Source organism: Herpailurus yagouaroundi, unplaced genomic scaffold, assembly GCF_014898765.1.
Source record: "Herpailurus yagouaroundi ecotype Mexico unplaced genomic scaffold, PumYag 141, whole genome shotgun sequence".
NCBI lineage: Eukaryota > Metazoa > Chordata > Mammalia > Carnivora > Felidae > Herpailurus > Herpailurus yagouaroundi.
In genome coordinates, this window is record NW_024412396.1 from 75,977,456 (window position 1) to 75,996,117 (window position 18,662).

General features: G+C 59.2%; 1 protein-coding gene across 3 annotated transcripts in view; it reads right to left on the bottom strand.

The window, feature by feature from the left end:
• BRF1 (BRF1 general transcription factor IIIB subunit) overlaps positions 1–18,656 on the bottom strand; it is a 62,874-nt gene extending 44,218 nt beyond the window's left edge. For all 3 annotated transcript variants that reach the window (XM_040478410.1, XM_040478409.1, XM_040478408.1), the window contains exons 1-2: positions 18,436–18,656; positions 11,337–11,417 (exon numbers count right to left, since the gene is read on the bottom strand). In XM_040478410.1, coding sequence (XP_040334344.1) covers positions 11,337–11,417; positions 18,436–18,619 — 265 coding nt within the window. In that variant the 5' untranslated portion in view covers positions 18,620–18,656. The remainder of the gene's footprint in view (positions 1–11,336; positions 11,418–18,435) is intronic.
• Positions 18,657–18,662: the final 6 nt, after the last annotated feature.

Sequence of the window (18,662 nt, forward strand, 5' to 3'; positions counted from 1 at the left end):
GTCCCTAGGACTGTCACCTCTCTCCCAGTGTCCCTAGGACTGTCACCGCTCTGTGCCTGGAGAGCAAGAGTCTGCAGCCTGAGCAGTTGCTCCTCCCGAGGCCCCTGAGCTCAGGGTGGCAGCAAAGGGCTTGTGGGCTGGCCAGCCTGGGGCTGCTCCCTGTGACATGCTCCACACAGACACGGCCTCCTGACAGGGACAGACGAGACTGCCCACCGGCCCTGGGCCCCCACGGGAACACTCCTGTCCCACAGCTGAGTTCCCCAGACTGGCCTCCTGCTCCGACAGCCAGGAGGCTGGCTCGTGCCTGCCCAGCCTCCCCAGCAGGGCCAGCTGGCCTCCAAGCCAGCCTGTCCACCAAGAGCCGCTGCCCCGGCCTGCCGTGTGCCATCGTGCAAGGGCGGGAGCAGCAGCAGGCAGATTCGGGGAGGCCGGGGGCTGTCAGGTGACGGGATGGCCGGGATGTCGGCCAGTCTGGGACACAGTCCACACACACCCCTCTTCCTGGACGAGCACATCCCACGAGCTACAGCAGCAGCGGGAGAGGACGCAGACGTGCCGTGCCGGCACAGGAGAAGTCACCGCGGGCCGTGTGGCCGGAGCCCGTGGCAGGGACACAGCAAGAGCTGCAGTGTGGCGGGCTGTCCACCCACCCCGGCCGCCACACAGACTCCCCACTCCACCTAACACCTGCTGGCTCCCCAGACCCACTCTTCTGGCAAAGGCCACCCTGAGCTGGGCCAAGGAGAGAAGCCAGGGACTTGTGCTTCACCCACGAACAGCTAAGTGCTGTCCGCCCCCCCCCCCCCCCCCCCCCCCCCCCGGTCCGGCAAGGGGAAGGCGAGGGCTGTGTGGCTCACGGTCCGGCCCGCCCACCCTAGGCATGCTGCTGACGGCGACCGCCGGCCACAGGCAGGCACCCGGGGAGCCGGCGCCCCGAGGAGCTGGCATCCGGCACGTGATCTGGCAGCAGGGGGACCCGCCGGTCGGCACGCCCTCCCGGTGGCACACCCCCGCCCTGCCTGGAGCCCCCCATTCCGGCTGAACCGACACGGGATCGGGGCCACTGTCCCCAGGGCCACGGCCCTGACCGGACAGAAGGGCAGCAGGGCCTGGCGCCACCCCCCATCGGCAGGCTCGCACTCAGCCCAGCAAGCCCGGAGGCGAGCAGAGCCGCTGGGACAACACGGAGCAGCAGGGGCCCCAGCTGCCGGCTCTGTGGGGCTTGGCGGGGGTGTGTGTGGGGGGGGGGGGGTGGGTGCGGGGGGGGGTGCTCTCAGAGCAGAGCGGGCAGGAGGGGACTCCCTGCCGGCTTGGGGGCACAGAACTACTGTGATACGTTATCTTATCGCAGCTTCGCTGCACGTAATTCACACACTGTAATATCTTCTCACCGGAAGTCTGATTCGACGGTTCTGGCATAGTCACAATTCATCATCCCAAAACAAACCCTGTCCTCACTAGCAGTCACTCCCCACGCGCCCCCCCCCACAATGAGTTTTTAATTCATGCGAGGTCAGCCAGCACCACGGCAGACTGAGAAGTCACGTGACGCAGGGACACAAGCACAAAGACACAAAGATGCGGTAAGCACAAACTTGCGAACAACCGATGCCGGATCCACGAACCACAGCTTCTTCCCCTTAGGCTTCCTCCCAATAAACGAATGTAAAAGTAAACACACCTGGGGCGCCCGGGGGGCTCGATCAGGTGAGCGTCGGACTTCGGCTCAGGTCATGGTCCCAGGGCCGTGGGATCAAGCCCCTTGTCGGGATTCTCTCTCTCACCTTCTCTGTCTCTCTGTCTCTCTCTCTCTCTCTCCCCCCGCCCTCTCCCCAAATAAAAATTTTTTTTAAAAAGGAAACACACTAGCACACAGGTGCCTTCAAAATTTTGGCGTTTTGTGAGACGAGGCCCGCGTTTCCATTCAAGCCGGGGGCGGGACGGCATCCTTCCCGGCCCACGCCAAAGGCCAGGAGGGCAGGAACACGAACACAGGGCAGGGCCGGGGCAGGGCCGGCGCCCCGGAGGACGTGCGGGAGGAAGGGTCTGACCCCGAACGGCTCAAGAATCTGCACACCTTCCATCCACAGGGTGCCTCCACCTCCCAACCCCCAAGGCCAGGAGGACCTCCACGACGCCAGCCGGGGCCCAAGGTCAGGCCGGTGCCGCGGGGACGGGGGTCACACCGACTCCTGTGACTGGATCCGGGCTGCCGGGGGCTGCCAGAGGCCTGCGCGGCCACAGAGGCGAAGGGCTCGGCCTCAGACCTGCGTGTGTGAGCGAGGGCGGACCCTAACGATCACTGACCTCTGTGGGAAACGGCAACAAAAGGGAGAAGAAACCCCAAGCTCCACAAGCCGACTGGTAACGGAAGGAGGCCTGGAAAGCCCACGGCCTCCTCCAATATTACAAAGATCTCGGTCCTCCCAGTGGAGCACAGAGAGTCGAGCATCTGACTCTTGATTTCGGCTCAGGTCATGATCCCAGAGCTGTGGGATCAAGCCCCTCGCCAGGCTCGGCACTGACAGCACAGAGCCTGCTTGGGATTCTCTCTCCCTCCCTCCCTCTGCCCCTTCCCCACGCACACGCGTGCACGCGCACACGCTCTCTACAAGAGTTAAAAAATTAAAAGAAAGACACAGCCCTGGAAAATTAAAAACACGATCGCTAAACTTTTTTTCAAACTCAAAATTAACTGGGAGCCGTGTGGACACAGATAAGGACCTCGACAGTGAGCTCGGGCGTGGAGGAAGAGTGGCCGCCGGCAGGGTCCGGGGTGGGGAGGGGGCTCGCAGCTGGCTGGAGAGGCCTCTCCCTCCAGACAGGGGGTGGACTCCCGCGGGAGGGATCATCAGGAAGAACAAGGACGCGGCACGAGGACAACGGACCCCACAAGGAGGACAGCAGTCCGGCAGGCACAGAGCTGAGGGAGGGGCCCGGCGGGCGGTGCAGGAGGCCGGCGGACAGCAAGTGTTGCGGGGGCAGCGGGACGTTATCTCCCTGCAGCCCTGCCAGGCGCCGCGTGGCCCTCGGGACTGATCTCTGCGGAGCACAGGACGGGGGAGGGAGGCACCTGGCAGCCTCGGGGCCCAGATGGCCAGCGCCCAGTCACGCGAGGCCAGGTACACCTGGCGTGGGGCAAGGACAGGGGGGCCGCCTCGGCAGAGTCACCCCAAACCCACAGCCAGCTCCAACCCCGGCGGCTTCTACAACAGGCCAGCACTCTCCAGGCGCGTCTAGCTGGGAGAAAGGGTCACACACAGGAGGAGACCAGGGACAAGGGCCAGCCAGCCCCATAGCCAGGCCAAGCAAGATGTCCGAATTAGGGCAGCCATGGGGGCACACTCGGGGCTGTCTCTGCAACTCTGCTGGGAGACCAGAGGTCATTTAAAAAGAATTAAAAGAAAAAAAAAAAAAACCCAGAGGGGGCGCCTGGGTGGCTCAGTCAGCTAAGCATCTGACTCTTGATTTCTGCTCAGGTCATGATCTCACAGTTCGTGAGTTCGAGCCCCGCGTCAGGCTCTGGGCTGACAGTGTGGAGCCTGCTTTGGAATTCTCTCTCAGCCTCTCTCTCTGCCCCTCCCCTGCTTGTACTTGTGCTCTCTCTCTCTAAAAATAAAAAGAAATAAACCTCATGGGATGTCTGGGTGGCTCAGTCAGTTAAGATCTGCCTTTGGCTCAGGTCATGATCTCAGATTTTGTGAGTTCAAGCCCCACATCAAGCTCGCTGCTGTCGGTGCAGAGCCTGCTTCGGATCCTCTGTCCCCCTTTCTCCCCGCCTCCCCCACTCCTGCTCTCTGCCTCTTGCAAAAAAACCAATAAACATTTAAAAAAACTAAAACAAAACAAAACAAAACAAAAAACCAGAACAGAAAGGAGAAATAGCAGTCTCTAAATTTGCGGGTTCCAGATGGAGCAAAGCTTGCAGCAATGAACAGCTGTAATTACGAATATCAAAAAAGAAAAAGAAAAGCCTGAAACAGTGGCCACAGCTCCCAAGTTAACAAACTAAAAAGGAACAAGGGACTGAACAGAAGATGTAAAAGGGAGGAGACGACGGAGAGAAGGCTCCGATCAAGCAAGAGACACACAAACAGGACAGATGACCCCACACTGAGGCTCTGGAGAGGTGAATGCAGTTAAGAAAAAAGGGAGAAAGCCCAGATGACCGAGGCCACGAATGAAGACAGGCCATCCTCCCAAATCAGGAGACCCAGGGGCACAGGGGGAGGGTGTGGCAAATGAGTCTCAGGACAGTCTGAGTCTGAGGTACTCGAAGACAAGTCGAGAAGGACACCTTACCAAAACCGACAAGAAAGAGCAGGAAGACAACTGGTCCCACTAAAACCCTACGGAAAGTAGTTCCAATCAAGAAGATGCATCTTTAATCTTTAAGCATAATTGAAACCTCTCACAAAGAAAGGTCAAGGCCCAGAGGACTTCCCATTCCCACATACTTAAGAAGACACTGGTAGGTCACACAGGAGCCCTTGCAGAGAGCAAGGAACAATGCAACGCGACCCTGCAGGGTCTTGGCCAGAGGGGCAAGGTGCGTTTAACCTCACAAACTCAGTGTACTTCATCACGTTAACAAAACAAATAGAAAACGCATATAATCATTGCAACAAACGCAAAGGAGCATGTGACAAACTGCTAACGTGATTCTTCCTGACAACAAGCTGGTGGTCACCATCACACCAAGGGCAGGAGACAGGAACATGCACGGTCACCACTCTGCCCAACATCACCCCAGGGAGAGCAGCCACACGGCAATAATGGGTAACAAAGCCCTGGAAACAAATGATGGCGTACAGATGGGGAAGAGAGAAGTAGCAAATGACTATCACACATCACGCGACTGTTAACCAAGAAGCAGCCATGCATGACCAGATTTCACGAGTAACTGATCTACAGCGTCCAGGTAATCCCAACCACAGTCTGGGCAAGTTTTCCTGTGGAAACCGACAAGCCGATTCTAACATTTACTCTGCCACGCAAAGGAGCTAGAAGGGCCGAGACCATCCTGAAGAGGGGCAGTGCCGGAAAGCTACACTGTGGGACTTCTACAAGGACACCACGGTGGTCAAGACAGTGTGCCACCGGCACGGGAGTGTGGAATGGACTTAGCCCTACACAGTCACTTGACTTGTGACGAATGGACCAGTTCGGCGTCCTGGGTTCAGAAAGGACGGTCTTATTGGCGAATGGGACAATTATACGTCCACATTGAAAAATGTAAGCCTCAACCCCTACCTCACACCATAGATACAAAATTCATCCGAGGGAAATCCCAAACCTACCTGCAAAATACAAAACAACAAAGCCTCTAGGTGAAAACACAAGAGAGTGTCTGCAGATCTCGGGGTAGACAAGAATGTCCTCAGTCACAAAACCCCCAACTGTAAAAAAGGCAACATGTTGGGACTTCATTAAAAGTAAGAAATTTCTACTCATCCAGAAACAATGTTGAGACTTAAGTGAAAAGACTGGTCACCAGCTGGGAAAGGGATTCAAGAATGTGCACCTCCAACCAAGGGCTCAAATGCAGAATGTATCAAAACATCTACAAAGCAGTAAGAAAATGATAACTCAGATTTTTAAAACAACCTCACAAAAGAAGGATCTCTGAATGGCCAAAAAGCACACACGAAGGTGTTCCACACAGCCACTCACCAGGCAAAGCAAACGAAAGCACACACCCAGCAGAAAGACCGGAGTCAGCAAAAGCACCGACACCGCGTGCGGACACGGCCCCTGTGCTCCCGCGTGGTTGCAGCCGGGAGGGTGACGCGGCACAACCGTGCTGGAAAGCCTCCGGCGCATCTGCCGAACGTGAGCGCACGCCTGCGGCCCCAGAAGCCCCACTCACAAGCACACCCCCAAGGGGCACCGACCAGAGGACGGAGTGTAAGGAGGTGCCCGGCAGCTCACGTACAGCAGCCAGGAAGGAAGCCCCAAACACCCACCGACAGGAAAAGTGGGTGAACAAACTGTGCTGTATTCACACGGCGAAGTCCCAACGGCCCAAAACAAGGTACCGATGTGCACAAGAAAGGGCGTTTTCCAGGATCCCAATCATCTGCGGCAGAAAAACACACAAATCCAACAGACAGCAAGGAGCTTTCTGGGGTTCAAGTATGTTCAGGGCGCTCGGGCGGCTCAGCTGGTTGAGTCTCCGACTCTTGATTTAGGCTCAGGTCGTGATCTCACGACTTGTGGGTTCGAGCCCCGTGTTGGGCTCTGTGCCGACAGCTCGGAGCCTGGAGCCTGCTTCTGATTCTCTCTCTCTCTCTCTCTCTCTCTCTCTCTCTCTCTCTCTGCCCCTCCCCTGCTCATGCTCCTTCTCTCTCTCTCTCAAAAATAAACATTTAAAAAAAAAAAACACTTTTCTTTTAAAAAGAAGCACGTTCTACCTTGATCCGTGAGGCACACCTGATCTGCGTAAGTTTACAAAGCAGTTCACTTAAGGTCAGTACGTTTTAGGCACCTGACTATGCACATGTTACACCAAGAAAAACAGACACAAAAAGAATAGAATAGAAACGGCTCCCAAGTAAAAGGGCTCTCAAGTCAACGAAAAACGCTCCAGCCCGGTGGTGCCTCTGAAGTCCAGAGACGGAGGGAAAACCCGCAAGGGGCCGGTTAGGAGAGATGATGAGAGAGATCAAAACTCAGACTGGCAGCAACCTTCCCATGCTGGTGACATCACATCCCTGCGTCCTGCTCAGCCCCCCAACACGGCCCAGAGGAGGTGGCTGACCTGCTAAGCACAACCTGGGTGCATCCCCAACAAAACCAGAGACGGACCCCGGAAAGGTGTGGGCACAAGGGCCACACAGGAGGGGTGCCGGGAGCCGGCAAAGTACGTGAGCGTAAAGAACGAGCAGGGCACTGCTGGGAGCCGTCTCAGCCCATTTTCCAATTTTCCTGTTTTCTCGTCAGGGCAAACGGATCGGCAGCCACCGTGGGGGCTGGGGGGTGAGCCCAGACTGCACCCAGACCCACGGCTGGGTGGGGGACGGTCGCACACGCCCCAGGGCACCAGGACGGAGGGGTCGGCACAGCACTTCCAGACCAGGGCCGGGGGAGGGGAGGGACACGAGAAGGAGCAGACGGATAAGCCACGCGGGACGCAGCAGGCAGCGATAACGGGAGTTTCCAAAGTGAAATACGGACCGCGCAGCGCGAGGCGGGGGCAGCCCCAGCACATCAGAAGCGTGCCGGCCGCACCTCTCAGACAACGTCCGGAAAGCCTGCTGGGGTCTGCCCTTTCCGCCTCCCCCAGGAGCTACGGAAGAGGACAGGAGGAAAGAAAATTGCCATAAACTCACCAGGGCAGAGAGCAAAGAAAGATCTCCGAGGACAGGAGGTCAACCCAGTGCAGCCTCACGGCCAGGCCCCAAGCGCCAAGCAAAAGCGGCGGAACCGGGGGCTGGGCCCGCCGGCCTCCCCGTCCCCCACAGCCCCCGCCCGAGCAAAGACCGGATGCCGACGGTGGCGGGAGGGGACGCCTGCCCAGGGGGGCGGACGGTCGGCGGGCCCTCCTGCAGGCGCCCGGCACAGGCTGCTTTCCGCAGGCAAGAGCCCCGAGGAAAGGCCCGGCCCCCAGGGCCGCCCAGCGCTCCCCCGAATGCCTTGGCCTCAGACCTCGCTGTGGCCCCGCGCTGAGGGTTCTGCAAGTTGATTTCTTACTTAACCAAGGGTAACTATCTTCAAGAAGATGGATTATTTCTGTCCTGTTAGTTTCCGATTTCGCCGCAAGCGCAAGACTGTGTGACCGCCTCCCTTCACTCGGGTCCACCTTGAAGTCGGCACACAGAACACCGCCACGTGACGGCACCAGCCACAGTGAAGGGGCGGAGCTGGGCCAGCACCAGGTGGCGGCCTGACCCTCCGTTGTGAAAGGAGTCCCTGGTGCTGTCCCGACCGCAGGACAAGTGGCCACCGACCGTGTCAAGGGACAGGTCCTACGCACGGTATGATCTCTAATAAAAACTAACTATGCTAATAATAAACCCATGGCATCAGAGGAAAAAGCACGAAAGAAATGTAAAAGCATCCCGTTACGCAATCATTCCAAGCCCACGAACTGCCCTCCTGGTGGTCGGGCGCCGCGGCCGGCGATGGTGACGGTGGCACGTGTGATGCTGGCCACACCCACCCACAGGGGAGATGGGTCCTTGAGTGTGATGCGGCGCAGCAGACGGCGGGCTGCAGCTGGGACACCCCACGCCGCGCACCTGCCCTCCCGGCACGGGCACGGGCACGGGCACGCCTTGTTGGCACTTCGCAGACGCGGTCTTTACGAACAGAAGGCCCCCGGCAAGACTGTGCCGTGTCTCCAGCAGCATCTGCTCACTTTGTGTCTCCGTGTCACATTTTGGTGATTCTCCCGATACTTCAAACTTGTTCATGATTGTTTTATCTGTTACGGTGATCTGTGGCCGGCGATCTTCAATGTTACCGTTGTAACTGTTTCGGGCCTCCGTGAACCCCACCCGTGTAAGACGGTGGCCTTGATAAACGTCGTGTGCGCACCGACACTCCCCCCACCGGCCGCTCCCCCGTCTCCCTCCCTCCCTCCCTCTGCCCGGGCTTCCCTGGCCCCTGAGACACAACAGTATTGACATCAGGCCAACTACTAACCCTACGGTGGCCTCTAAGAGTGCAGGTAAAAGTGTCGTGTGTCTCTCACTGTCAGAGCTAGAAGTGAGGCCGATGAGTGAGGAGGGCACGTCGGAAGCCGAGACGGGCCGAAAGCTTGGCCTCTTGCGTCAAACCGCGAGCCGAGCTGCGAGCGCAGCGGGAAAGTTCTTGAAGGAAATTAAAAGTTCCCCTCCAGGGAGCACACGTGTGATAAGAAAGGGAGGCAGCCTCACTGCCGAGATGGAGAAAGTTTGAGTGGTCTACGTAGAAGCTCAAACCAGCCCCACCGGTGATCCCTGAAGCCGAAGCCTGATCCGGAGCAGGGCCCGGACTCTTCCTTTCTCTGACGGCCGAGAGGGGAGAAGGCTGCAGTGGAAACATCTGAGGTTGGCAGAGGTGGGATCGGGAGGCTTAAGGAAAGAAGCCGTGTCCTAACACACAAGCGCGAGGTGAGGCCGCGAGCGCTGACAATGCAGAAGTGCGGCAAGCTGTCCGGAGCCCGAGCGAGGATCGTGAACGAAGGTGGCTCCGCTAAGCAACAGACCGTCAGTGTAGACGAAACAGCCTTCTCTAGGGAGCAGACGCCATCGAGGACTTCCACAGCTCGGAAGCAAGGTCAACGCCTGGCTTCAGGGCTTCAGAGGACAGGCTGACCGTCCTGCTGGGGTCAAGGCAGCCGCGGACTTGAAGCGGAGGCCAGGGTTCGCGTAGCGTCCTGGAAACCCTGGGGCCCTTGAAGTTACCCTGTGTTCTGCCCGCGCCCTATCGACGGCACACGAAGCCCGGACGGCAGCACGTCTGTTCACAACACGGTTTACTGAATATCTGAAGCCCGCTGTGGAGACATGCTGCTCAGAAAAAGAAAGATTTCTTCCAACACGTTACTGCCCGTGGACAAAGCACCCGGGCGCCCGAGAGCTCTGATGGAGACAGACAAAGACAGCAACGTTGCGTCCATCGCCGATAGCACAGCATCCGTCCCGCAGCCCGTGGATCGAGGAGGCACTTTGACTTTCAGGTCTTCTTACTTAAGAAATGCATGTCCGGGCCTGGGTGGCTCGGTCCGTTAAGTGTCCGACTTCGGCTCAGGTCATGATCTCGCAGTCCATGGGTTCGAGCCCCGCGTCGGGCTCTGCGCTGACAGCTCGGAGCCTGGAGCCTGCCTCGGATTCTGTGTCTCCCTCTCTCTCTGCCCCTCCCCTGCTTGCACATTGTATGTCTCTCTCCCTCTCAAAAAATAAACATTAAAAAAAATTTTTTAAAAAGAAATGCATGTTGGAAGACTGTAACTGCCATAGACGGTGATTCCTCTTGACAGATCTAGGGAAAGCACACTGAAAACCTTCTGGAAAGTATTCACCACTCTGGATGCTATTAAAAACATTCATGGTTTGGGGCACCTGGGTGGCTCAGTTGGTTGAGCACCTGATTTCGGCCAAGGTCACGATCTCGTGGTTCATGAGTTCGAGCCCCACGTCGGACGCACTGCTGTCAGTGCAGAGCCCGCTTCAGATCCTCTGTCCCCCTGTCTCTCTGCTCCTCCCCCACTCACACTCTCTCTCTAAGTAAACATTTAAAAAACCCAGAACATTAATGGCTCATGCAGCTCATGGAAAGGGCTCAGAATACCAACAGGGGTCTGGAGGAAGTTGATTCCAGCCCTCGTGAGTGACCGTGAGGGGTTCCAAACTCCGGGGGAGGAAGTCACTGCAGACGTGGTGGACACAGCAAGACAACCAGAACTGGAAAGGAGGCCTGGAGATGCTACAATCTCATGATCGAACCAGAAAGGATGCGGCGTTGCTTCTGACGGGCGAGCCAAGAACGTGGACTCTTGACATGGAATCCATTGCTGGCGGAGATGACGTGACGATCGTTGACACGACAACAGAGGACACAGACGATCACATCAACTTGCGGATATCGCGGCTGCAGGGTTTGAGAGGCCGGGCTCCCATTCTCAAAGAAGTCCTACTGTGGGTCAAGTGCTAGCAGAGAGCATCGCAGGCTACAGGGAAGTTGCTCACGACCGAGCTGCCCTGCGGCAGACTTCACTGTTGTCTTGTTTTCCGAAGTCCCCACGGCCTCCCCAGCCTCCACCCGCCGCCTACCCGGTCAGCAGCCAGTACCATCGAGGCAGGCCCTCCGCCAGCAAAAAGATGACCGACTGAGAGCTCAGATGACGGTTAGCACTTTTTTAGCAACAGAGTATTTTTAAATTGAGGTATAAACGCTGACTTTTTAGACCTAATGCTATTGTATACTTGATACTGAGACTAGAATATTGTGCAGATATAATTTCTACGTGTGCTGGGAAACCTGTTACAAAAAGTTGTGATGTTCACTGTATTGTGGCGGTCTGGAGCAGACCCTGAAGTGTCTCTGAGGTATGCCTTTAAGACCACAGGGCAAGGGGACACACGATCGCTCCCGAGAGTGTCCTCAAGCAAATGTCTGAGAAGTGCTGGCAGAATGTGTCCCTGCCTGAGCTGACCACAGCTCAAAGCATCCTCAGCGCTGCGAGACTGGACGCTTTCCCCTGGAATCAGGAAGAAGACACTTCTATTCAGCACGGTGCTGAAGGTGCCAGCCAGGGGCCACCGCAGGCCGCCCGCTCTTGCCCTCCACCCCACCTCCATCCACCCCCGACACCTGCCCTCCTCCAGAGCCCCCGCCACAGGAAATACCGTTCTGCAGGGTCTGTGCTCTCGACTCCTTCCCCAGGTTCACGTGGAAGCCGCCGCCCAGGGTTGGGGTTTTGCCGGCACCTAGAAGAACAACCAGCCTGATTAGTCAAAACCTGGCAAAAAAGATCCATACCGACAGACCTTCCCTGCATGGGGCGTCTCTGCAGCCAGGACCCAGCGGGACCAGCATTCACAGTGCGAGGCAGCCACGATCGGGGCCTCTCCCTCTGCCGTGCCAACGGGGTTGCGGCCTCGACCTGGAGCCGCGGCACGTGGACCACGGCCACCGGCACTCTCTAAGCACGTTCCAGACCACTGCCACATGGCGGCCAGAGAGAGCACAGCTCACCTCCGAACTACAGCTCTCCCCTCGGCCCTCTGCGCGCTCTGGGCCAGCCCGTTCACAGGAGCTACACCTGCACAGTGACCACTGGCTAGTGCGTCCATCTCCCCACAGGACTGCGGGCTTCTGGAGGGTACGGGCCACGTCCCAGGCCACGCCCTATGCGGCCCAGAGCCTCTGAGCCACCTGGTCTACAGAAGGCACTCACACCTCTGGCCACCTGTGTGCTGCCCACCCCCAGAATGGCAGCCTAGAGAGCCCACCCCGAAGGTGGCCGTAGCCAGGCCTGCGGGCACCCTGCCTTGCATCTCCCAGCAAGGCTCAGATGTCCCAGGAAGTCCCGCGCTCTCTGCTCTGCAGACACTGGGGCTGGGACTTCTGCCCTGTCACCCCGTGACAAGAGCCAGGCAGAGGTCTGGATTGTGTGCTAGACCTAGAAACCCCGCTGCCACAGCCACAGAGGGAGTGCTCAGGAAGCCACGAACAAGCAGGGAAATGCTGCCCATCCTGCAGGCCAACGCAGGATGGCCTTGTGACACCAAAGGATTAGAGGCCTCTGCAGCTAGGGGACATCTCCCATGCTCAGCCACATGACATGGGGTGCTGGAGGGACTGAGACACAGGTGGAAGTGACAGGGAAACTCAGAAGTGGCAGGGACCTGGGCACCCAGATCCCTGAAGTCTGGGAGCAGGCCCCCAGGGAAGCATGTGGCCCCCCTCCTGGGGCCATCAGGGACCTCGGGTCGCCCGCGGGCAGGCACCACACAGGCAGAGAAGAGTAAGCGTGACCTCGGGCACACCTGTGACGGCTACCCGGGCCCGAAGCAACACGAGCGAGATTCCTTAAGGATCTCAGCAAAGTGGTTCCAAAGTTTAGCCGGCAGTGAGAAGGAGTAAGATTGGCCAAGAAAGCTTTGACAAGAGCAACGAGTGGGCTCTGTTGAGCAGCTGCTGGGCCACGGGCGGGTGGGCTGGCCGGAGCGGAGCTGGGAGCCGGCTGTCGGGTGGCCGGGCACCCGCACTCCCCACCACAGTGGCGGAGCAGAGGGGTCGGGGGGCAGGGCAGGTGGGGACCTTCCCCAGGAGAGCGGGGCCCAGGACAGGGTCGCTCACCACCTGCAGACAGTTTTGCTGTCACTGGGACCGTTGGTTCCTACGGCCACCCTGACAGACGGCCACAGACTTCATGTCCTTGAGAGGCTGGTCACAGAGGCTGGGGAGGGAGAGGGACCGGCTGTGTGTCCTCACGGGGCTGGGGAGGCTCAAGCAGGGCATGCTGGGGGCTGGAGAGCTGCAGGGCCCAGAGGGGCTTCATCCACCTGCACCAGCCGCAAAGGGCTTCCCAAATCGGCCGTGCGCCGCCTCGCGGCTCCAGAGCCCATCAGGGGCTCCCTGGACCAAGGTCAGGGCCCCGCGTCTGCTCCCTTCCCGTTTTGGTGGTGGTGCTTTTTACAACTCTAGGATCTTCACCTGTGCAATCTTTAACGTACAAGAACCACAGGGGAAGGCCCAGTCACTCACAGCACCTGACCAGGACACCCACATCGTGGCCTCTGTTTCCGGCACCCCCAACTTCTATTTTAGAAAAACAGAAATATCGCCATGCTGTTTTAATTAAGATCCATGTGTACTTTCAATAAATGATGGGGCTACTGCATGAGGAAAAGGGTGATGAAATGCTGTAAAGCCCCACCTTCTGGGAACAAGGACGCTGGGAGCCAACACCCCTGCTTAGACACAGACAGAAGGCGGCCGGGGCGGGTCACTCAGGGAGGCTGTGCCTACGAAGAGCGGGGGCCTCATTCCGGTCGAGCGTTAAACACATCTCCTTATTCCTGGAGATCTCGCAAAGCCACCCACCCACGTGCCCCCTCCTCCCTCTCCTCCCCCTCCTCCATTACTCTCCCCTGCACCGTCCGGGACCCCCCCCCACCCCCTCACTGCACTTTCTGTGTCTGTGCCACCCTTCCCTGCCTCTCCCTGAGGACCCAGTCCCCCTGCCCGGGGCCAGGGCACCTCTGGGGCCGGTCTCCTGACCCCTGCTCACACGGACGCACACGTACACTGGTGCACCCTCGCACGCACACCGGCCGTGCTCCTCGTTGTGTGCTTTCAGGAGACACGGGGATCCGGTCCCCTCCGCAGACCCAGTTCTCTGCAGCAGGGCGGGATGGGGGTGTCCAAGCCTGCTTGCCAAACTGAGGCAAACTGATTCTCGTACTCAGCAAACACCACCCACTGGGGTCTGGTTATGAGAGACAGAGTCTGGAATGCACCCGTGGGTCGTACAAAAAGTGCTTATTTAGCAAACCTCGGCCCCCTAAAACCATGAGCCTAAGGCTCCCCCGAAGTTTGAAACCAGCTGGAGTGTTACCTCCGGTCACCACTGCTGACATACGCCGTGCTCAGCCTGCACAATGTGACACTATTCCGTCTACTTGTTCCACATCGGACCTTTTCTCTAACAAGCTCCTGTGGCAAAAATCCACGCTGGAATCAGCTGGTGGAAGGTACGGCCAGGCCAAGACCGCCCCCTCGTGGACAGCGGTGGGGCGCCTGATGCCGCCTGTGGCAGCGGGAGCAGGAGGGCACCGTGGTCTGACCCTGGAGGCGGGAGCACCATGAGCACCCCAGGCTGGGCGTCAGGGACCGAGCCAGTAACACCAGGGAGAGAAAGGCAGGGATGAGGCGGGGCCCCGGCACGACCGAGAGGCCTCAGCACCCCAGAGAGACGCTCGTACAGATCTGTCTGTCCCCCGTCTCACCCACAAGCCCCATCAACATTCATAAGCAAAAACTTCCATCGGTTTCTATTAACTTAATTTTAAGGGAGGGGTGTCTGTCTAACTTCTTCTCAAGAGAGGCCCTGGGAGCGGCCGGAGCCCCCACATGGACACATGCTTCTCTGGGGCCGCCAGCAGGCCCTCGACAGGACCGCAGGGAGTCCCGGGTCCCGGGATGCAGCCTGGACACAGGTCCAGGGTGGGATAAACAGCTGGGCGCAGACCACAGCCGAGACTGCGCTCAAGCCGGCGCGGCTCCCAAAGAGCTTGCTCCGTAGGGAAACCATGCAGCACGGAGCGTAGAGAACGAAAAAGGCTGCAAACGACATCTTAACAAGAAGAGTCCTGGGGCGCCTGGGTGGCGCAGTCGGTTAAGCGTCCGACTTCGGCCAGGTCACGATCTCGCGGTCCGTGAGTTCGAGCCCCGCGTCAGGCTCTGGGCTGATGGCTCAGAACCTGGAGCCTGTTTCCGATTCTGTGTCTCCCTCTCTCTCTGCCCCTCCCCCGTTCATGCTCTCTCTCTGTCCCAAAAATAAATAAACATTGAAAAAAAAAAATTAAAAAAAAAAAAAAAAAGAAGAGTCCTCTCTCTCCATGGGCCTCTAGGACAGCCCGGCCAGCGTTTCCTGCGAAGCGGCACTTTGGCCAGGAGCTCCACGGGGCTTTGAGGGGCCACAGGACAGAGCAGATGCAGGACCTTCCGCCTCTGGGACCAGAGCTCGGCCGGGACAGCACCCGGTGCTCAGCGGCCCAGGACACCGGTGGGCCGTCCCGGGAGAGCCACCTATGGGCAGGGCGCACTAGGCAGGTGGGTGCAGGTCCCCCCCCCCCCCTTAGGGCAGACGGCCCTCCCCATCCAGGGCCAGGGGTGCAAACACGACTGGGGGTTCATCCACCCCAAATGTGTGCGAAGCGCATCACGACCCTGAACGGTGACGACACTAGCGCTTACAAACACCCTGCTTGAAAGACGCGGTCTGCAGCCGGGAGAAGCTGTGATTATGGAAGCTGTGGGAAGGCCCCCCCAGCCCCGCCTCCCTGGGAGGGAGGGAGGGGCCCCAAGGAAGCAGCAGCCACGGGTTGCCTGGTGCGGAGCCCTCTGGAGGGCTCTGACAACCCCAGGGGGAGGCTGGCGGGAGCCGAGGGCGCCCCGGGGAAGGAGCTGGGGCTTGGAGGCCCTCGGGTGGACACGCGGCACAGGACACTCAGAGTCGATCCTTCGTGCCCTGCTGGGAAGCCCCGCTCTGCCCCCGCCGTTCCGGACGCGCTGGAGGCGAGCCCCTCCCGGGAGAGCAGCAGGACCCTTCCTCAGGGCCTCGCTAAGACCCCAGCCACTCTGGCCACACTGAGCCGCCCGCAGTCCCCAGGTACCCACCCCTTCTGCCGGCCGGTCCCCTCCCTGTCGCCTGTGCCCGGCAGCGGAAGGACTCGGCCCAGATGTCCCTAGCACCGCTCGCGCTGCCACCCCCGGACGCTGGCCTCACGCCTTGCTGGTCTGGGATCCAGGGAATCAGGGTGACTGGAGCTCCAGAGTCCAGGCCCGGTGCACAATGGGCGCCCACTGGGAAAGACCCCTGGACGGCCAGGAGCCCACAGTGGCAGGGCCTCCGGCCACACGGCCCCGGTGTCTACTTCACACAGTCCCAGGTAGTATACACCCCTAACCGTCCACGCTCGGTTCTCAAACACTAAGAATGGATGCTCAGGAAAGTTGACCGTGGCACCCAGTGAGGGCAGCTCGGAGGGCAAGGTCAGCTCTCAGGGCGAGGGGGGAGTGCAGGAAGACCCGAGAAGAGCCAGCGGGCACTCGCTCAGCGGCCAGGGGACAGGGAGTAACCCCAGTCAACGGCCCAGCCACCACTGCCCTGAGGGGGAAGGGAGGGGGCCAGGCGGCAGAGGGGCTACCGACGCCCCTCCCCTCTCCTGGACGGGCTCCTGCCAGGGAACAGACCCACAGGACAGAGCCAGCCGTGGCCTGGGGAAGTATCTTTGCACGCCCTTTACGGCATGCCTTCCGACAGCACCGGCTGAGCCCGTGCTCACGAGGCTGTGCCACCAGCTTCGCGGCACACGGGTGAGAGCACATCTCTCACGTCCAGGACCAGGAAAGTATCTGCTTCCCGCGGAGAACCCTAAGGGTCAGCTCCTGCCACCGTTTGTTCTTACTACTGTCTCGTTCCTCCGGTGACGGGAGGCACCGCCTGACAATGTGTGACAAAACGACAGCAGTGCTGGGGAGCCCGCACCCCGGCAGCCCCGGAAGTTGCCCCAGGACACAAAGACGTGCGCACTGCACCAGAGGTGATGGGAGAGAGCAGGACACAGGAGTCAGTGAGGCCCAAAGCCACTTCTTTGCAAAGCTCAATTAAAGTGATAAACTTCCGGCAGGGGAGACAAAGGGAGAAAGAAATCAGGGACATCACTAGAGACCCCGCAGACATCAGAAGGATGAGGAGGGACTGGTGCCACCTGCTCTGAACGCATCAACTGAACAACTTTGATCGAGGGGGGACCGAATCCTCAGAACCACACACTCACCCACGGGGAAAGACTTAACCTAAAACATGACTACACCCTACAACGATTAAAGATACTGCACCTGAAGTTAAAAACCTTCTGAGGGAAAAACAAAAACAAAAAGCCTTTTAGGCCCAGAGGGCTACCCTGGTGAATTCCACCAAACGTTCCTGGAAGAAATAACCCCGGTTCTACACGGTCTCTTCTGAAGAACGTAAGAGGACATTCTCCAACCCGTTCCAGAAGACGAGACACTGCAGGAAATCTATGCACCGACATTCCACATTCCACGTACAGACTCTCAACAAAGTATCAGCAGACCTAACCCCTCAGCATAGCCGCGCTAGGTAAGTCTGCCCCAGCAAGGCAGGTGCGGCATTCGAAGCGCGGCCACGGCCACGGCCACGCTGATTCAGAAGAAAACCGCGAGGATGTGAGGTGATGAGAGAAAAGCACTGGACGAATTCCAACAGCCACTCGCGATGAAAACTCTCAACAAACCAGGAGCAGAAAGAGGGCCTCCCCAACTTTACTAAGAGACATCTACCCAAGCCTGCAGCTAAACGTCAACACTGAGTGGGGGACGCTGAGCCCTTCCCTGAGTCCGGCTATAAGGCAAGAAAGAGAAACAAAAGGAAGAAATAAACAGCCCCTGTTTACAAACAACGGGACGGTCTGAATACAAAATGCCAAGAGATGTCGAGAACTCCCAGAACTCACAGCTAAGTTTAGCAAAGTCACAGGAAGCAGGCCAACGACAAAAACCCGTATTACTACATCCCAGCAGTGAACAATCAAACGCTGAATTTTAAAAGATAGTCCTTAGCACAGCTCGCTCTGTACCAGAGGCATCGGCCCCAGAGAAACGAAAACAGGTTCGCAGAAAGGGCCACACGCTGTTTCCAGCAGCTCCGCTCCTCGCCACCCCAAAGTGACCACCGTCCTCCGACCTCAGCCCGACACCCTGGGGGAAGTCACAGGCACCAGGCTGGGGGAAGATGCCAGTCCCCGAAGGTGGGGACCAAGAGCACATCCACTAGCGGCAGGGCCGGGGACAGGGAGGCTGGGAGAGCCTGCGGGCGGGATTTGGAGCTGTGCAACTTTTCTTTACCCCTGAACCTAGCTGCGGTGACAGTCACAGCGCTGGACCCAGATGAAGCCAGCGTTACCGGACGCTTAGAGAGACAGGACCGGACACGGTCATCGTGTTCCTCCCTTTTAAATTCCGTTATTTAAAAAAACTGCGGGCACATAGTTCACAGGGGGCGGTCCTCCGGACCCCACCGGCTACCCGCGCCCGGCCCCCCCCCGCCGGGGGGGGGCGCGCCCCCCGCGTCCCCCGGTGTCCTCTGGCACCACCCCCGGCGTCCCCCCCCCGCGCCCCCCCCGGCGTCCCCGCGCGCGCCCCGCGTCCCCCGGCCCCCTCCCGCGTCCCCCGGCCCCCGCGCGGACCCACCGTCCAGAGACACGAACTGGCCCACGGCCGACGAGCCGCCGCCGCTGTTCTCCACGAACTGCACCTCGGACACGATGATGTTGTCCTCGAGCACCGAGCCGCAGCCGGTGCACACGGCGTCGCCGCGCGCCGCGTCAAGCTCGATGTCCGTGCCGCCGCAGCCGCGGCACACGCGGCCCGTCATGCCGGCGGCTCTCGCGCGGGCTCGTCGCCCGCTCCCGGCCCCG